The sequence below is a fragment of the Microplitis mediator genome, chromosome 2 (assembly GCF_029852145.1).
Source record: "Microplitis mediator isolate UGA2020A chromosome 2, iyMicMedi2.1, whole genome shotgun sequence".
Lineage (NCBI taxonomy): Eukaryota > Metazoa > Arthropoda > Insecta > Hymenoptera > Braconidae > Microplitis > Microplitis mediator.
The window spans coordinates 2,897,256-2,916,346 of record NC_079970.1 but is presented as its reverse complement, the minus strand read 5'-3'; the positions used below and the strand labels follow the sequence as shown (position 1 = coordinate 2,916,346).

Below are 19,091 nucleotides of genomic sequence, written 5' to 3'. Positions count from 1 at the left end.
AATGTGTTTTTACATGTCACTAATTCTTTTTTCAAAGAATTGCGCGCGCACTTGTACGAGTTCGTGGCACCAGAGAGAGAGTTGTCAAATTAAATTCAAATCTCGTTTGACAGATGACAGCACCTGTTTAAAAAACCGTAAAACTTTTTTTTAAACAGTATAATTATTTTCTTCATTATCATTATTATTTATTATTGATAACAAGCTCATTAACACGCGTGCAATTAATTTGCGGTAAATTTGAATTTTCAAATAATTATTTTACGCGAGATATTTTTTTTAAAAATGCGCAAGTGGATGTTGGGGTAAAGTTGACTTGTGATAAAAATAAAAGGAAAGTAAGCCACGTGTTCTAATAAATTGACCAATCAAATAGCCAGGATGCTGATGATATGAAATTTCGTTGTCCGGATTCGCGGACATCAGCACCACCAATACAAAGGCTTCAGAAATTTTTTTTTTAATCCACCAGCGGCAGAGTTGGTAAAATTGTAGCAGCATCATATCGGTTATTGTAAAGTGAGTAGAGTTTAGCTAAGAGGGAATTAGAGGCGTGTGGGTCAGCAACAGACAGCGCAAGTCCTTTTTATTATAATACATATATATATCCATACATTGTAACGTTGTGTGTATGTATATATAGGTAAATTTGGTGCTTGTGTTGAGATCTACATCTGTCGTGTGATTTTTGACGAGTTGGCATTGTATTGCGTGAGTACAAGAAAACAATAACAATTATTTAAATTGTTGTTTATAATAATTATAATAATAATAATATGAATATTAAATACTTATAATAATGGGGAATAAAATTTAACACAGAACATCTCTACGTGGCTGGGCTGAGAGACGGCAGGAAGAGACGGATCTAATACATACGGGTGGTGCAGGTGGAAAAGTCGATATTATTATAATTAAATATTTCTGTTGGTTACGGAATTTTTTTGACCTTATTAACCCGCAATGGATGAAGAGTATGATGCCATAGTCCTTGGTACAGGACTAAAAGAATGTATTTTATCAGGAATGTTATCAGTTAGTGGAAAAAAAGTTTTGCATGTAGATCGTAACAAATACTATGGCGCTGAATCAGCATCAATAACGCCGCTGGAAGATTTTTTTGCGTAAGTTCAATTATTATCATTACTTATGTCACTATTGTACGGTTTTATTATTTCTTTTGGTGTTGTAGTGTACAATTTATGATTTTTAGCTGTAACAAGTGGATAAAACAATGAGAAAGAAAGAGAGAGAATGAGAAATTGAGTGACAAGTGTTATTGATTTTCTCTTTCTCCCTCCACTTTTCTACGCCTTTATAACTACAGAAATTTTCGCATTTACTATCATTGAAAGATACATTATTTAACTTTTTTTTTTTTATTTGTATCAGTTATTATTTATATTGGAGCAGTTTATCAATTTATCAATTGCTGTAGAATACTTGTATTGAGTATTGTGACATGTCGCGACGTCATAATGATCACTTACGCGATCCCCTCCGCTAATGCTGTCATTATACCATTTTCCCTTCCTTCATAGTTTTGATAGACATTACTTTTTATGTATGCATACTCCTTCAATTAATTTAGTAATTACTTGCAATTAAAATAATTATTTTTCATGACAAATAAAAATCAAGTTGATTATTTTCTCTCTAGACACTTCAATGCTCCAGCTCCGGATAAAATGTACGGCCGCGGGCGAGACTGGAATGTCGATCTGATTCCAAAGTTCCTCATGGCCAATGGACTCCTGGTGAAGCTTTTGATCCACACGGGCGTCACGCGTTACCTTGAATTTAAATCAATTGAAGGTTCTTACGTCTACAAGTCGGGAAAAATATCAAAAGTACCGATCGATCAACAGGAAGCACTCTCCAGCGATTTGATGGGTCTCTTTGAGAAAAGACGATTCCGTAATTTCCTAACATGGGTCCAAAACATGCAGGAAGATGATCCTAAAACTTATGACGGGTTCGACCCGCACACCAATCCAATGAGCGCACTGTACAATAAATTTAGTTTGGACGCAAACACTCAAGATTTTACTGGTCATGCATTAGCGCTCCACAGGTACTTGTGCCTTTCACCGTTTTTCTCCCTGTATTCATTATTATTTTATTCTTTCCTCGAACAGTTTACTGTTTACTCTTTTTTACCTGCAGTAACTCTCAGCCTCTATACCGATAATTAAAAATTTTTTTTTTTTTTATTAGCCTGTGAAATTTACTTGTCATTATTTTTTGTATAAAATATTTACGTATTAGAGTCTGAAGTAACAGTAAAAAATGGAAGTAGTCATCGTATACTTATAAAATAATTATTTAGTATTGATCTTTGTTTGACTTTTTCAGAAATGATGACTACATTACACAGCCGGCCATAACAACAGTCAGAAGAATTAAACTTTACAGTGACAGCTTGGCACGTTACGGTAAATCGCCGTACCTTTATCCCATGTATGGTTTAGGTGAACTTCCTCAAGGTTTCGCAAGGCTCAGTGCCATATATGGCGGCACGTACATGCTCGATAAGCCGATTGACGAGATCGTCATGAAAGACGGCAAGGTAATAAAACAGCATTTGATAATTAAAAAATAATTTTTAAAAAAGTAGCACAATAAGTTGCACTAGAATTATAATAATAGTAATTAAAATGCATTACTATATATAAAATTTTCTTTTCTTTTTTTCTTTAGGTAGTAGGCGTTAGATCCGGTACCGAAACAGCGACATGCAAGCAAGTATTCTGTGACCCCACTTACGTGCCTGACCGAGTGAAAAAAGTCGGCCAGGTCGTACGTGCAATCTGCCTACTGAATCACCCGATTCCCCATACAAATGATGCCCTTTCTACCCAAATAATAATTCCACAAAAGCAAGTCAATCGCAAATCTGACATCTACGTCTCTCTTGTCTCTTACACGCATCAAGTCGCCACAAAAGGTTGGTTTATTGCCATGGTTTCAACTACCGTTGAGACGGCAAATCCAGAATTAGAAATAAAACCGGGTCTTGATTTACTGGGACCTATTTCCCAGAAATTCGTTTCTGTCAATGATTATTTGGAGCCTCTCGATGATGGAGTAAACAGCCAATTATTCATATCAGCCAGCTACGACGCAACAACACACTTTGAGACCACCTGTTTAGATGTACTTGATATATTTAAACGTGCGACTGGCGAAGAATTTGATTTTACAAAAGTTAAACAGGAATTGGGTGATGAAGATCTGTAGTCAATATTTTGTGCATTAAAAATAAATAATTATTTCGCGATTAAAGAGCTTGTACATACATACAAACATACATACTTACATCCAGACAAGCATTTACATTTAATTAACACAATATTTTACACGCATACAACACACTTTATAAATGCGTATAAATTTTATGTTGGTTCCTATATTAGGTCAATAATGTATCGCGAGGAGAATATACACAATATAATTTTTTAAAAATTAATTTTCGGTTATTTGTGTATTTATTTTTATTGTGAGGTATGCAATTTATGTCTAAATTATAACTATTAAATGTGACATGGCATTATTATTATAAAATGATCATAATAATGAACAGAGTATAATAATAAATAAAATAACAAAAAAAAATTATAAAATGCCAGCATTTCAAATGTTTGTTTTTAACAATGGTCCATTGGAGAATTTATGGTACGTGTTTCTCACTAAATATATATTATATATTTCTTGTAGGAAGTTATATATTTTTATTTTGTCAATTAAATCATTGTGAAAATAAAATAAAGAAAAAATACAAGAGCCAGATGAACATACTTATAGTACATTCATGTATTGAAACACATACAAAAAAAATTTATCAAATAAATAACTTGTCTTAATGTTTTATTGTTCAGTTTATAAATTCATTAATTATCATTTTTTTTAACTTCCCGCTATAAAAATTTAAAATTTTCAAAAAAACGAAGTTATTGGTTTCGGTACGATTTTTGAAAATCGAGTTTTCATCAGATCTCGAGGCTTTGAGGTCCTAGGAAAATATTCTGACTATTTCCGGATTGACGTGTGTGTGTATGTGTGCAAACTTTATTTGTCTGACGATATCTTGGGAAATAATCAATCGATTTGAAGATATTTGGCATCAATCAAAAATTTTTTTTTTTTTCATATTAAAAATCAAAAACCTTTCAATGAAATTTATCTTACAGATAAAGTATAGAGATTGTCATCACGAGATCCAACGACAATAATATCGTTATGAATTACGGGCGATGAAAAACAATCGCCATTGAGTTTAAAATGGCATAGAAATTTTCCATCTTTAAAGTTTATTGCTCGTAACTCACCGTCTTCTTTTACTGCAACTATAAAATTTTTATCTATCCACGGAGTCGTAGCTATCGATGATTCTAAATCAATTTGATAATGCAATTTAGGACATTGGTTTTCATAAAAATAATATTTGTAAATAAATCCATTTTTACTGGTAAATATAAAACTTTCTGACGAATCATCAGCAGCGATGACAATGTCAGAAAAAATGTAACCGGAAATACAAAAGTTCCATAATTCATTCCCGTTATTAATGTCAAGACCCATTACATTGCCACGAACATCGGCTAAAATTAGAGTATTAGATAAAATATTTGGTGTTGAAAATATTGAGCTCTTGGATTGATACTTCCAAAGTACATCGCCTGTTTTTTGATCCATACAAATACAATCAGCATTTAATAAGCTAAAAATAACGGTATCTGTTTCCGTATGTACTAAAGGTGTTGCCAAAGTACTGCCATAAACTTTTCTTTTCCAAACAAGGGAACCCTATAAAAAAAGAAAAAAGTGAAATCAATTGATTTTAATTAATTACATAAATCACCTAAATATTAATTACCTCCAAAGAAATGCAGTAGACAAAATGATCATAGGATCCAACAAATATATTTTTTTTTCTACTGCAAACTACCGCTAGACACTTGACAATATTCTCTGTTTTAAAAGTCCAAAAAATTTGACCGGTCTTCAAATGTAGACAATAAATGAATTTATCATGACAGCCAACGATTCCTTTAAAATTATCGAGCACTAAAATAGAAGCCTCTATTCTACTAGACAACTGAACTTGCCAACTGTCTTTATTCTGAAGATCTACTGTCAAAATCAGACCAGAATGTGAACTTACACACGCAAATGACTGATCATCAGAGTATCCAAAAATTGTCGGCGAAGCGTCGACGCATTTTTTTAAATAATAAACATCTCCGAGTTTAATACTGATTAAATTTCCATGATTCGCTTTCTGATTGAATAAATTACCGCTCGCTGATTCGTTATTTAAAATTACTGTCCTGCCTCGACACTTTTGCCACACAAATTTGTTTTCCAATGAGATATTTTCTGAAGACAAATGATCGACATTATTCGCGGGATTTAATTCTTTTAAATTATTGCTTATATTATTAGTATATTTAAAAATATAATCCTGGCAGTCTTTTAATTTTTTATTGTCAAATAACATTCCAATTAATTCTGGATAATTATTTCCCGTTTCATTGTATAAACTGCTTGATATTTGCAAAGCTATAATTGATGTTCCTCCTAGATCTATAAAACCAGCAGACTCATCAACTGCCGGCAAATGATTCCTCCAAATATTTTCAAATAATTTTTCAATCTCACATACAGACACTGAGGATCTAGTAAAAAATTTTTTAAAATAATCTTTACATATTTTTCCCCGTTCCGTAATTTCAAAATATTCTAGGCAGTGAATTTTATCAGGATGCATAATAGCCGGTAGTAATTTTACATGAGACCAAACATCAGATATCAATTTATATTTTTGATGAATGATTTCATTTGTAGTAAAAAATAAATTCAATTGAGATGAGTTATCATGAACAAAAATATGAACATCTTCAATGAAATTTAATTTACACAAATGACTTTTTAATTCATCAAAATATACTTTACTACCAAATCTTTTAACGCAACTGTCCCGCCGACCTTTGAATGTAATTACGTCATTTTTTTTAATCATTACGACATCTCCAGTATTTCTGAAAACAGGAAGCTTGAGGTCGGATAATTTTTCATCACCAAGCAGACAAATTCTAGTCCAGCTCCCAATATAGAGAACTCCTTCTCCCTCATCAATAGTACTGTTGTCTTCAGCTCTTACTTTAAAAATCGTATCACTTAAAACTGTTCCCAATTTATTAGTAGCCTCGGCAGTTTCAGTTGCGTTTAAAAATACTTCGCTGATACTTGCCCAGCATGACACTTCAGTAATACCATAGACATTAAAAATCCGTGTGTAATTATCCGGATGTTTTATTCTTGAAATTATTTTAGGATTCGGGAAAGGCTCGCCTCCGAGCAAGAGAAACCGAAGAGAACTTTCTTTACTCAGAAGAGTTAATTCAAGATCCTGTAGTCTCCAGCGATGCAGAAATAACGACGGAGTAGTTGATATAAATGTTATTTTTTTATCATGCAACACTTTCAACAAAGTGTGGGGATGATTTTTTAGTTCATCAGAGACAGTACAAAGTGTCGCGCCAGTTATTAAACTTATAAATATCTCGACGTAACTTGGATCAAAAGTCAGAGGTGTGAGCTGAGCTACTCTGTCATCACTCGAGAGCCTGAGAATGTTTTTAAAGTCTTGTATATTTAATAATATAGATGCGTGACTGACTTTTACCACAACTGGCTGACCAGTAGATCCTGAAGTCGTAACGGCGTACGCAAAATAATTTAAAGATTTTGATGATTCCCCATTTGCAGTAGACTTGATGCTGGATGGTTTTGATGCTAGAGTAACTACTTTTGATAAATTTATCGATTGTTGATGGATTACAAGATTTTTTATCAGCTCTCCGTGATCTTCATTAGCTCCTAAATGAAAAATATACTGAATACTCAATGCTTCTTTTAGAAATTCTGATTCATTCTTTGAAATGAACACAAACGCGCGCCCAGATGATAATATCCTGCGAAAAATATTTAAAATTAAGAATCAGGCTTGAAATTAATCTCGGACTCCGGGTGATATTGATGTTAATTTACCCAAGTATTAAAGAAGGAATGCAGTATATTGGAGTATCATAATAAATTCCAATAAATTCTGAAGGATCCAGTTTATTTAAACAATCCTTGATGATATCCTGAGCCTCATGAACTTGAAAATACGTCAAATCAAATGAATTACCATAGCAATTATGTTCTACAGCAACTTTGTCAAGATTTTCCCAATTTATTATTTTATTCAAATTATACTCCAGTTTCTTCAGTCGTTTGGTCGCTGGAACGAAATCTAATCCGAAAAACTCAATTATTTTTTCTACTTTTTTACAATTAAATTTTATTTCCTTACCATGCTCAGTCATTTTTAGTATCCGGCATCATATCAATTTGTCATACTCTAGACTAGATCAATAAAAAAAAAGTCAACATGATCCACACATGGTTTAATTTTTATTTGTTTATTTACATGAGAAAGTTTGGTTATGACATGAAATTGTATTCTGCATACAATAGAGTTACGATCACGTGGTCATGCAACTTTAATTATTCAAATTTTCTCATTAATTGTAAATAATAAATATCATTTTTTAAATTGTGTCTAAATTTTACAGAAATTCAATTTTTATATAAAAGAAAAACCTGTGGGCAGGTTATTGATTGGCTATCGTTAAAAGTTTGAATATTAATTACAATTAAATATATCAAGTTAAAACTAATGACATTGAATAAAGACTTTATTATAATTTTTCATAATAATACGTAATACATCATACAGTAACTAAACTTGTTTTAATTTTTTAAATGTTTGTTACAACTATCTATCGAAGTGTACAGTGAAACCATATTGTTATTATTTATATAATGTTTTAAACGTAAAATAATAATGAAAATAAATATATTATAATAAAGAAAAAAAAAATATTAAAATTAAAAAAAAAATTTATCAACGAATTATTTGAAACTCGTCTCAATTATCTACTTCTCCTCACACCACTCGTTTTCTTTACGAACTTGGTCCTCTTCAGCAGCCGAAAAGTCATTTTTGATATTGAAAGTCTTTCTAATTTCTTCAGGAGTCTTTCCTTTTATCATGTTCGCGACAGTTTTGCATGTAACATCCAAGAGCCCTTTGATATCGAGGTAATTAGCAGCGAGAATAAGTTCAAAAAGAGTTCCCTGGTCGACCTTAAGAAAATCAGCATCCCATGAGCTGATGTCGTCTGTTCGTTTTTCCTTGTTCTCGTCGTCTTCAGCTGGTGGTGGGTCATCTTTGTGGTAAGTCGCCCATTGGATAACTTTTTTTAAGATTGCGGAGTTAACATTTGGCAGAGGCACCACCTCGTCGTCGTCTTCGTCCATACCAAGATCTTCCAACATTGTTTTTATAGTCACGCTGCATTTTGCTATTTCGACATCAACGTCGAAAATTTCGTTATCGTTTGCCTGAAGTTTGATGTTTGTCATCTGGAAATATAATTTTATTTAAATTCAAAATTATTAATTTTTTTAAAAATTGTTTTGATGCGTCACAAGCCAACGGACTTTATAATTAATTATTGACGTGGATATTAAATTTAGTTATGATTGAATCAGGTTATGAAATAATTGAATAAAGATACGAGGAAAAATTTATCAGTAAAAACAAAATAAATCTAAATAAAAAAACAATTATTGGGAATTTAATGAACGTTATTTTGTTATAACAATCTGACGATCGATAGTCGGGGTAAATAACGCGGAAACTATATCATGAAACAAATGTATCAATTATAAAAATAAACTTACCTTATATAATTATAATAATCGACTCTGATTGGAAAATAATTGAACAATCTTAATAATTATTTTTTTATGAACACTTGCTAAAGCAGTGCTGATTTATTTATTTAAATAAAGTATTTTTATAAATTATAATATGGAAATTCTGTGATGATTTCCAGTTATGACTAAAGCCAGTTTTATTCTGTAACAGCAGACAAGCTTCTGCACCTCAAATATTTCTCTTTGTCTCTAAGTAACATAAAAACTCAACAGAGACCACTGATGGTTGTTTTTTGTAGCCGGTAGTGAGTTTCCCGCGCATTTTTAAATAAATTATCCACGATACTCAAGTTAGTTGACGTCTAATATCTTGGATTTTTTTAAAAATGAGAAATTGTGAAAAAAAAAAATTTCAAAAAATTGCACATAGTTTTTTAAATTTTCTGCATATGCATATTTTTAGTTTTTTTTTTTGTGATTGATTTGTTGAAAAATGAATACAAAAATTGTTAATTGCCTTCTCTTATGAGTGTGAATGCAGCAGATATGCGACAAATTATTAAATTAAAATAAATTAATTAATCAATTAAAAAAATGCGCGTACTGATTTGTCAAATATTCAAATACGTATTTTTTAATTTTTATTCTACTGAAATTTTATTTATTTATTCAAAAATTGCCAATTGCCAGCTACATTTACACTCGTGTTGAAAATATGACCCTGAACTTATGAGACAATTAACAATTTTCAGATATTATTTTTCTAAACTTATTTCTTACTTCAGGATCATAATTATCCAAGCTGCAAATTCTATGAACAATAGTCATATGGGTATTAGACAGCAATTAGGCTCGTCATTATTTAAATTCTTGGAAAGTATCGGGATTAAATCTTTCATAGAAATCTGTTAATGACGAGGGACGTTAGAAATTTAAACCCCACATGTTTAAATGGTCGAATAATTACTTTTCCTTAATGTGAAACATCTGATCAAGGTCCATAACAATGGCCAGCCAAATAACAAAAAAAAATATAAAACTAAATATAACTTTTGATTATATATTTTTTTGAGGTTCAACGAGATGTTTCAAATATCAATTACGAAATTGCTAATTAGTATAATTAATAAATATTAAAAATAAATTATTAAGTAATTAAAAAAAATCTAAATTCTAGGTTATTGATAATTACATACTATGGGGAAATACTGAAATACAAACGACAAAATAAAATATTATATTTCTTTTATTGTAATTTTTCATTTTACCACATTGTAACACTGTACAATTACCAAAATTATAATCATTTTCATTTCATGTAACAACAAATTAAGTTATTATATTTATTGGTCATCGCGTGTAATCATATATTTGTATATTTTTTGTTAAATACTTATTCGTATAACAAAACAATTTCTTGCAATATAAGAAAAAAGTAATGAAAAATACAATTAAATAATAAAAAAAAAAAAAAAAGAAAAAAAAAATTATTTGATTAATAAATTATGTTTAAACTTAAAAGTTACTTTATCATTGACTATTCTCCTTGTTCGTCTCTGTATCCTTCTCCATGGACCAGTCATCTTTTGCTTTTACGACATCGTCCTTATCAACAGGAGTTTTGATTGGAGGCAGGTTGAAAGTCTTTCTAATTTCATCAGGAGTCTTTCCTTTAATCATGTTGGCGACAGTTTTGCAAGTTACGTCCATTAGGCCCTTGATGTCTAGGTAATTAGCAGCGCGGATTATGGCAAAGAGAGTTGGCTGCTCAACTTTCAGGAAGTCTACGTCCCAGACACTGATGTCATCGCTCCTTTTTTCTTGAGTTTCGTCGTCTTCAGGAGCTGGTGGATCGTCCTTGTGATGCTCAGCCCATTCAATAACTTTTTTCAAGATTGCCGAGTTTACATTAGGTAGAGGCACCACTTCGTCATCGCTATCTCCCAATCCAAGATCCTCCAACATGGTTTTAATAGTCATCGACATCTTGGCAACTTTAATATCAACCTCGAAAATCTGCTTGTCGTTGCTCTCAAGTTTTATTACAGACATTTTTTATTTTATTTAATAAAATACACTTTTAATTCACAGATATTGTTTGATTATTTGTAAAATACTTGTAATATTTTTATGCGTCACTAAAAACTGTTGCACGTGTTGTCGGTTCGACGACGAATTGCGATATGTGAATCAAACGACGCTCTGTTTGCTTTGCCGTTTCGTTGTTATTCTTAGTTCCTTTGAGGTAAAGTGGGGGAAAGAGGGCAGCAGCGTCTTGATTTTTAAATTTATTTTCTTCCGTTTTGTATCAGTACTCGTATTACAGCGCCACGGCGTACGAAGTTGAAGTTAATAAATATTTATGATACTGAAGTTAGCCGACGTCCATTAATTTTTGGACTTTTTTTTCGACGATAAATTATAAAAAAAAAAATATTTTAAAAAATTGCACTTATAGTCTTTTAAATTTTCTACATGTGCATATTTTTTTATTTTTTCTTTTCTTCAAATTTAATTGTTAAAAAAAGAACCCAAAAATTTTTAATTGTCTGCTAACTTCAGGATCGTAAATATTTGAATTATAAAATAAAATTTATAACTAATGAAGTTAGGTAAAAGCCCCTATACCCGCTCAGTACCATTAGTCGCTCACTTTAATTGTTTAATGCGTTTTTCGTAATTTTTATAAAGACAAATTATTTTATAATGGATTATAAATTTAAAATAAGTGACTGTTTTTAAAATCGCGCTCAGCCGGGAATTTTTTGCTTTGACATTCATTCGTTAGAATAAATTTAGATTACGTCAAATTTTTTATGTATTGTGATAACTATATTTTTAAAATTCATGAATTTTTATATCATGAAAGGATAAAGTAATATAATATATAAATTATTTGTCCAAATCAATAAACTTATCATAGTTTAATTGATATTGTCTTCGAGCGACAATAGGGCCATGTGTTGATCGAGTAATAGTACATGACAACTTTTAATGAGCGATTCTAGGTACACTCAAGGACCTTATTTGAAAAATTAATAATAGTTAATTATCAACATTATTCTTTAAACTTAAATTTTATTCTAATACTTAAAACTATAAAAATAAAATATGGTTTTTTATTTTATTTAATCATTTATATTGAGTAATTAAATCTCACTCTAATGAAAAGTGAGCAGGTATAGCGGCTTTTATCTTATTCAAATAATTAACAAGAGTTTAAACAATGAGAATACATATTTAAATCCGAGATTTACTTGAATCAGAAATTAATTCATTTTATTTAAAGATAAACAATTTATGACTTATTTTGATTTTGAAAAAAATTAGAGCTTCAATAAGAAGAGATATATTCGAAAAATTTAAGATTTTATTACGATGTCTGAAAAGTAATGTGTAAGTAAAATAATATAAATAAATGAAGAATTTAATATTTGTATTAAAAATAAGTACTTGATATAAATTAATTTTTATTTTTATTGTACTGAATTAAATTATAAGCAAATCAGAGTAAATTGTACGTGTCTATTTGATTAGAATTAAAAAAATCGGTCTATCGGTTGACCCTGCGGGCCAGCCTCAAAACTTCCCGCTGTTTTCGATAGAGTAAGGATGACTTTGTAATTTGTGTCGTATTTCGAGGAATTCAAATAGTAAATTCATTTTGAATGGTTGATAAACTTTCGGATAAATAGAAAAATAAATTAATTAAAATAATGAAATTTAAAAAAATGCGCGTACTGATTTTTCAAATATTCAAATACGTATTTTTTAATTTTTACTCTACTGAAATCTTATTTATTTATTCAAAAATTGCCAATTGCCAGCTAAATTTTCACTCGTGTTTAAAATATGATCCTGAAGTTATAAGACCATTAACAATGTTTGGATTTTATTTTTCTAAACTTATCTCTTACTTTAGGATCGTAATTATCCAAGCTGCAAATTCTATGAACAATAGTCATATGGTTATTAGACAGCAATTAGGTTCGTCATTATTCAAATTCTTGGAAAGTATCGGGATTAAATCTTTCAAAGAAATCTTTTAATGACGAGGGACATTAGAAATTTAAACCCCACATGTTTAAATGGTCGAATAATTACTTTTCCTTAATGTGAAACGTCTGATCAAGATCCATAACAATGACCAGCCAGACAACAAAAAAAAATATAAATGATAAATATTAAACTAAATATAACTTTTGACTATAAATTTGTGTGAGGTTCAACGAGATATTTTAAGTATCAATTATAGAATTGCTAATTAGTATAATTAACGAATATTAAAAATAAATTATTAATTAATTAAAAAAAATCTAAATTCTAGGTTATTGATAATTACATAATATGGGGAAATACTTAAATACAAACGAAAAAATAAAATATTATATTTCTTTTATTGTAATTTTTCATTTTACCACATTGTAACACTGTACAATTACCAAAATTATAATCATTTTCATTTCATGTAACAACAAATTAAGTTATTATATTTATTGGTCATTACGTGTAATCATATATTTGTATATTTTTTGTTAAATATTTCTTCGTATAACAAAACAATTTCTTGCAATATATGAAAAAAGTAATGAAAAATACAATTAAATAATAAAAAAAAAAAAAAAAGAAAAAAAAAAATTATTTGATTAATAAATAATGTTTAAACTTAAAAGTTACTTTATCATTGACTATTCTCCTTGTTCGTCTCTGTATCCTTCTCCATAGACAGGTCATCTTTTGCTTTTACGACATCGGCATTATCAACAGGAGTTTTGATTGGAGGCAGGTTGAAAGTCTTTCTAATTTCATCAGGAGTCTTTCCTTTAATCATGTTGGCGACAGTTTTGCAAGTTACGTCCATTAGACCCTTGATGTCTAGGTAATTAGCAGCGCGGATTATGGCAAAGAGAGTTGGCTGCTCAACTTTCAGGAATTCTGAGTCCCAGACACTGATGTCGTCGCTCCTTTTTTCTTGAGTTTCGTCGTCTTCAGGAGCTGGTGGATCATCCTTGTGATGCTCAGCCCATTCAATAACTTTTTTCAAGATTGCCGAGTTTACATTAGGTAGAGGCACCACTTCGTCATCGCTATCTCCCAATCCAAGATCCTCCAACATGGTTTTAATGGTCATCGACATCTTGGCCACTTTAATATCAACCTCGAAAATCTGCTTGTCGTTGCTCTCAAGTTTTATTACAGACATTTTTTATTTTATTTAATAAAATTCACTTTCAATTCACAGATATTGTTTGATTATTTGTAAAATACTTGTAATATTTTTAAGCGTCACTTAAAACTGTTGCACGTGTTGTCGGTTCGACGACGAATTGCGATTTGTGAAGCCAACGACGCTCTGCTTGCTTTACCGTTTCGTTGTTATTTTTAGTTCCTGTAAGGTAAAGTGGGGGAAAGAGGGCAGCAGCGTCTTGATTTTAAAATCTATTTTCTTCCGTTTTGTATCAGTACTCGTATTACAGCGCCACGGTGTACGAAGTTGAAGTTAATAAATATTTGAATTATCAAATAAAATTTATAACTAATCAAGTAAGATAAAAGCCCCTATAGCCGCTCAGTACCATTAGGCGCTCACTTTAACTATTTAATGCGTTTTTTGTAATTTTTATAAAAACAAATTTCAACTAAAAAAATTACTATCGATAAACAATTATTCGTGAATCTAAATATATTAAAATATAATGTATCAAATTATTTTATAATAGATTGTAAATTCAAATTAAGTGACTGTCTTTAAAATCGCGCTCAGCCGGGCATTTTTTATTTAGACGTTCATTCGTTAGAATAAATTTAGGTGACGTCAAATCTTTTAAGAATTGTGATAACTAAATCTTATTAAATATATTTTTAAAATTTATGAAATTTTATATCATGAAAGGATAAAGTAATATAATTTATGAATTATTTTCCAAATCAATGAACTTATCATAGTTTAATTGATATTGTCTTTGAGCGACTATAGGTACACTCAAGGACCTTATTTGAAAAATTAATAATAAATAATTATCAACATTATTCTTCAAACTTAAATTTTATTCTAATACTTAAAACTATAAATAATAACTATAAAAAAATATGGTTTTTTATTTTATTTAATCATTTATATTGAGTAATTAAATCTCACTCCAATGAAAAGTGAGCAGGTATAGGGGCTTTTATCTTATTCAAATAATTAACGAAAGTTTAAACAATGAGGGTAAATATTTAAATCCGAGACTCACTTGAATCAGAAATTATCTGATTTTATTTAAAGATAGAAAATTTATGACTTACTTTTAATTTTGAAAAAAATTAAAGCTACAATAAGAAGAGATTTATTACAAAAAATTCAAGATTTTATTACGATGTCTGAAAAGTAATGTCTAAGTAAAATAATATAAATAAATGAAGAATTTAATATTTGTATTAAAAATAAGTACTCGGTATAAATTCATGTTTATTTTTATTGCAGTGAATTAAATTATAAGCAAATCAGAGTATATTATACATATCTATTTGATTAGAATTAAAAAAATCGGTCTATCGGTTGACTCTGCGGGCCAGCCCCAAAACTTCCCGCTGCTTTCGATAGAGTAAGGATGGCTTTGTAATTTGTGTCGTATTTCGATGAATTCAAATAGTAAATTCATTTCGAATGGTTGATAAACTTTCGGATAAATAGAAAAATAAATCAATTAAAATAATGAAATTCAAAAAAATGCACGTACTGATTTTTCAAATATTCAAATACGTATTTTTTAATTTTTATTCTACTTAAATTTTATTTATTTATTCAACAATTGCCAATTGCCAGCTACATTTACACTCGTGTTCAAAATATGACCCTGAAGTTATAAGACAGTTAACGATTTTCAGATTTTATTTTTCTAAATTTATTTCTTACTTCAGGATCATAATTATCCAAGCTGCAAGTTCTATGAAAAATAGCCATACGACTATTAGACAGCAATTAGGCTCATCATTATTTAAATTCTTGGAAAGTATCGGGATTAAATCTTTCATAGAAATCTGTTAATGACAAGGGACATTAGAAATGTGAACCCTACATGTTTACATGGTCGACTAAATACTTTTGCTTAATCTTAATGTGAAACGTCTGGTCAAGATCCATAACAATGACCAGCCAGATAACAAAAAAAAAATATAAATAATAAATATTAAACTAAATCTAACTTTTGACTATAAATTCTTTTAAGCTTGAACGAGATATTTCAAGTATCAATTATAAAATTGCTAATTAGTATAATTAACAAATATTAAAAATAAATCATTAAGTAATTTGAAAAAATCTAAATTCTAGATTATTGATAATTACATACTACGGGAAAATACTTAAATACAAACGTCAAAATAAAATATTGAATTTCTTTTATTGTAATTTTTCATTTTACCACATAGTAACACTGTACAATTACCGAAATTATTATCATTTTTATTTCATGTAACAACAAATTAAGATATTATATTTATTGGTCATCAAGTGTAATCGTATGCTTGTATATGTTTTGTTAAATATTTGGTCCTATAACAAAACAATTTCTCGCAATATAAGAAAAAAAGAAATCAAAAATACAATTAAATAATGAAAAAAAATTATTCGATTAATAAATTATGTTTAAACTTAAAAGTAACTTTATCATTGACTATTCTCCTTGTTCGTCTCTGTATCCTTCTCCATGGGCCAGTTAGCTTTTGCTTTTACGACATGGACATTATCAACAGGACTTTTGGTTGGAGGCAGGTTGAAATTCTTTTCAATTTCATCAAAATTCTTTCCTTTAAGCATGTTGGCGACAGTTTTGCAAGTTACGTCCATTAGGCCCTTGATATCTAGGTAATTAGAAGCGCGGATCAGGGCGAAGAGAGTTGGCTGATCAACTTCCAGGAATTTTGAGTCCCAGACACTGATGTCGTCGCTCCTTTTTTCCCGAGTTTTGTCGTCTTCAGGAGCTGGTGGATCGTCCTTGTGATACTCAGCCCATTCAATAACTTTTTTTAAGATTGCCGAGTTTACATTAAGTAGAGGCACCACTTCGTCATGGTTATCTCCCAATCTAAGATTCTCCAACATGGTTTTAATGGTCATCGACATCTTGGCAACTTTAATATCAACCTCGAAAACTTTCTTGTCCTTGCTCTCAAGTTTTATTAAAGACATTTTTTATTTATTTAATAATATTCACAGATATAGTTGAATTATTTTTAAAATATTTGTAATATATGTATGCGTCACTAAAAATTGTTGCACGTGTTGTCGGTTCGACGACGAATTGCGATTTGTGAATCAAACGACGCTCTGCTTGTTTTACCCTGTGCTGCCAGATCGTGCGATATTTTTACCCCTTTTCGAGGTGAAATAGCGTGAAGTGTAATGGCAGGAGGGGATGAAAATATCGCATGATCTGGCATATGGAGGGTAGAGGTCCCACTCTACCCTCCATAATCTGGCAGCACTGGTTTTACCGTAAAACCAGTGCTGCCAGATCATGCGATATTTTCATCCCCTCCTGTCATTACACTCCATGCTATTTCACCTCGAGAAAAGGGGTATAAATATCGCACGATCTGGCAGCACTGGTTTTACCGTTGTTCCGTTTCGTTGTTATTTTTAGTTCCTTAAGGTAAAGTGGGGGAAAGAGTGCAGCAGCGTCTTGATTTTAAAATCTACTTCTTTCCGCTTTGTATCAGTACTCGTATTACAGCGCCATAGTGTACGAAGTTGAAGGTAATAAATATTTTAATTATAAAATAAAATTTATGACTTATCAAGTATTCAAATAATTAATAAGAGTTTAAACACTGAGGGTAAATATTTAAATCCGAGATTTACTTAAATCAGAAATTAATTTTATTTAAAGATAGGAAATTTATGACTTATTTTGATTAAAGTAAAGCTTCAATAATAAGAGTTTTATTTCAAAAGATTTAAGATTTTATTACGATGTCTGAAAAGTAATAGAATTAAATAAAGGATTTAATATTTGTATTAAAAATAAGTACTTGATATAAATTCATTTTTGTTTTTATTGCATTGAATTAAATTATAAGAAAATCAGAGTAAATTATACATATCAATTTCATTAGAATTAAAAAATTTAATTACAAGCAAAAATTTTAATGCAACTATATACACTTTGAATCTTAAATTTTTAAACTATTAATATTATTATAATTTCTTCCGTTATCATCCTAACTAATTATTATAAACTGTCCATACAAATAGAGAAATTAATTTTTTTTATGATACATTCTGTAGATATTGCAATTAAGATGAATTTGATGTAATGAAATTAACAAAAATGTTCAATCGAATTCAAATTATAAAATGTAGGAAGAAACTAAATTCAAAATTTGCTGAAGTTATTTACTTTCTTCAGGACTGCCGACTTCAGGATTACTGGTTGACTTATCATCATCAACAGCAACAGGGTCCTTGCGTGGACGAACGTTGAAAATTTGTTGGATATCTTTAGGTGTTTTTCCGACAATCATTTGGGCAAGTAGTTTGGATGAGCTCTCCAGGTATCCTTTGATATCGAGGTTATTAGCAGCATTAATATTTGCGAAAAGTTGAATCAAAGTATATTTGTTGAAATATTCCTTATCCCACTCGCTGATGTTGTTTATATCTGCTGGTCTAACTTTATTTGGAGATACCGGTGGATCATCCTTGTGGTGTTCAAGCCACGGGAGTAATTTCTCCAGCTCAGCAGCCGTAACGTCGGGCAAAGGAATCACTTCGTCGTCGTCTGATTTGCTTCCGTTCATCTCGGAATCACGAGTTACTATCGTCTTTTTTATGGTATTTGACATCATTGCAATTTTTTCATCAATCTCGAGTATTTTTTCATCACTAGTTCGAACCTTGACAGTCTGCATTTTCAATTGATAATTAATATCACTAATAATAATAATAATAGCAAATAGTTGAAAATTTTATTTATAACTAATAACTGTATGTGGTAACGATTTCGAGACTATTCGAATAGATACTTTGCAAAAGCAAAAGCTCAAGTGTACGTCTGATCACTTTGAAATTCTGAGCTCGACTGTCTACGTCTTCGCTGGTTGAGCTTCTGGAATTTCAAATTGTCATAAACTATAGAGTAAGGATGGCTTTGGACTTTGTCTCGTATTTCGAGGAATTCAAATAGTAAAGTCATTTTGAATGGTTGATAAACTTTCAGGAGTGACAATTCTTGAAGCGATTAGCCCCCACTTGATTTTCAAAGATAACATTTGATAAAGGAATCACTTCATCGTCGTTTTATTTTAATACAATAAATTCAAAGATGATTTAAATG

The 19,091-nt window shown here is 30.2% G+C and overlaps 7 protein-coding genes across 7 annotated transcripts; 1 reads left to right on the top strand and 6 right to left on the bottom strand.

Moving 5' to 3' along the window:
• The first annotated feature begins 499 nt into the window (after window positions 1-499).
• Window positions 500-3,469, top strand: LOC130662923 (rab GDP dissociation inhibitor alpha). Its single transcript, XM_057461893.1, has 5 exons — window positions 500-711; window positions 823-1,124; window positions 1,661-2,074; window positions 2,356-2,569; window positions 2,701-3,469. Exons 2-5 carry the CDS (start codon window positions 964-966, stop codon window positions 3,238-3,240), a joined length of 1,329 nt encoding a protein of 442 aa, XP_057317876.1. The 5' UTR covers window positions 500-711; window positions 823-963; the 3' UTR covers window positions 3,241-3,469.
• Window positions 3,470-3,619: 150 nt separating this feature from the next.
• Window positions 3,620-7,585, bottom strand: LOC130662921 (beta-alanine-activating enzyme). Its single transcript, XM_057461892.1, has 4 exons — window positions 7,361-7,585; window positions 7,054-7,300; window positions 4,877-6,977; window positions 3,620-4,806 (listed from the first exon to the last, which is right to left on the bottom strand). The coding sequence occupies exons 1-4, from the start codon at window positions 7,371-7,373 to the stop codon at window positions 4,180-4,182; spliced, it is 2,988 nt and encodes a 995-aa protein (XP_057317875.1). The 5' UTR covers window positions 7,374-7,585; the 3' UTR covers window positions 3,620-4,179.
• Window positions 7,586-7,914: 329 nt separating this feature from the next.
• Window positions 7,915-8,991, bottom strand: LOC130662924 (S-phase kinase-associated protein 1-like). Its single transcript, XM_057461894.1, has 2 exons — window positions 8,797-8,991; window positions 7,915-8,475 (listed from the first exon to the last, which is right to left on the bottom strand). The coding sequence occupies exon 2, from the start codon at window positions 8,473-8,475 to the stop codon at window positions 7,987-7,989; it is 489 nt and encodes a 162-aa protein (XP_057317877.1). The 5' UTR covers window positions 8,797-8,991; the 3' UTR covers window positions 7,915-7,986.
• A 1,032-nt stretch (window positions 8,992-10,023) lies between these two features.
• On the bottom strand, window positions 10,024-11,077 carry LOC130678778 (S-phase kinase-associated protein 1-like). The gene has a single exon (XM_057486239.1). It carries the CDS (start codon window positions 10,822-10,824, stop codon window positions 10,303-10,305), a length of 522 nt encoding a protein of 173 aa, XP_057342222.1. The 5' UTR covers window positions 10,825-11,077; the 3' UTR covers window positions 10,024-10,302.
• A 2,111-nt stretch (window positions 11,078-13,188) lies between these two features.
• On the bottom strand, window positions 13,189-14,138 carry LOC130662932 (S-phase kinase-associated protein 1-like). Its single transcript, XM_057461912.1, has one exon. It carries the CDS (start codon window positions 13,973-13,975, stop codon window positions 13,454-13,456), a length of 522 nt encoding a protein of 173 aa, XP_057317895.1. The 5' UTR covers window positions 13,976-14,138; the 3' UTR covers window positions 13,189-13,453.
• A 2,024-nt stretch (window positions 14,139-16,162) lies between these two features.
• On the bottom strand, window positions 16,163-17,211 carry LOC130662972 (S-phase kinase-associated protein 1-like). The gene has a single exon (XM_057461972.1). The coding sequence runs from the start codon at window positions 16,943-16,945 to the stop codon at window positions 16,424-16,426; it is 522 nt and encodes a 173-aa protein (XP_057317955.1). The 5' UTR covers window positions 16,946-17,211; the 3' UTR covers window positions 16,163-16,423.
• Window positions 17,212-17,884: 673 nt separating this feature from the next.
• On the bottom strand, window positions 17,885-18,865 carry LOC130663663 (S-phase kinase-associated protein 1-like). The gene has a single exon (XM_057463023.1). The coding sequence runs from the start codon at window positions 18,664-18,666 to the stop codon at window positions 18,148-18,150; it is 519 nt and encodes a 172-aa protein (XP_057319006.1). The 5' UTR covers window positions 18,667-18,865; the 3' UTR covers window positions 17,885-18,147.
• Between the last annotated feature and the right edge of the window lie 226 nt (window positions 18,866-19,091).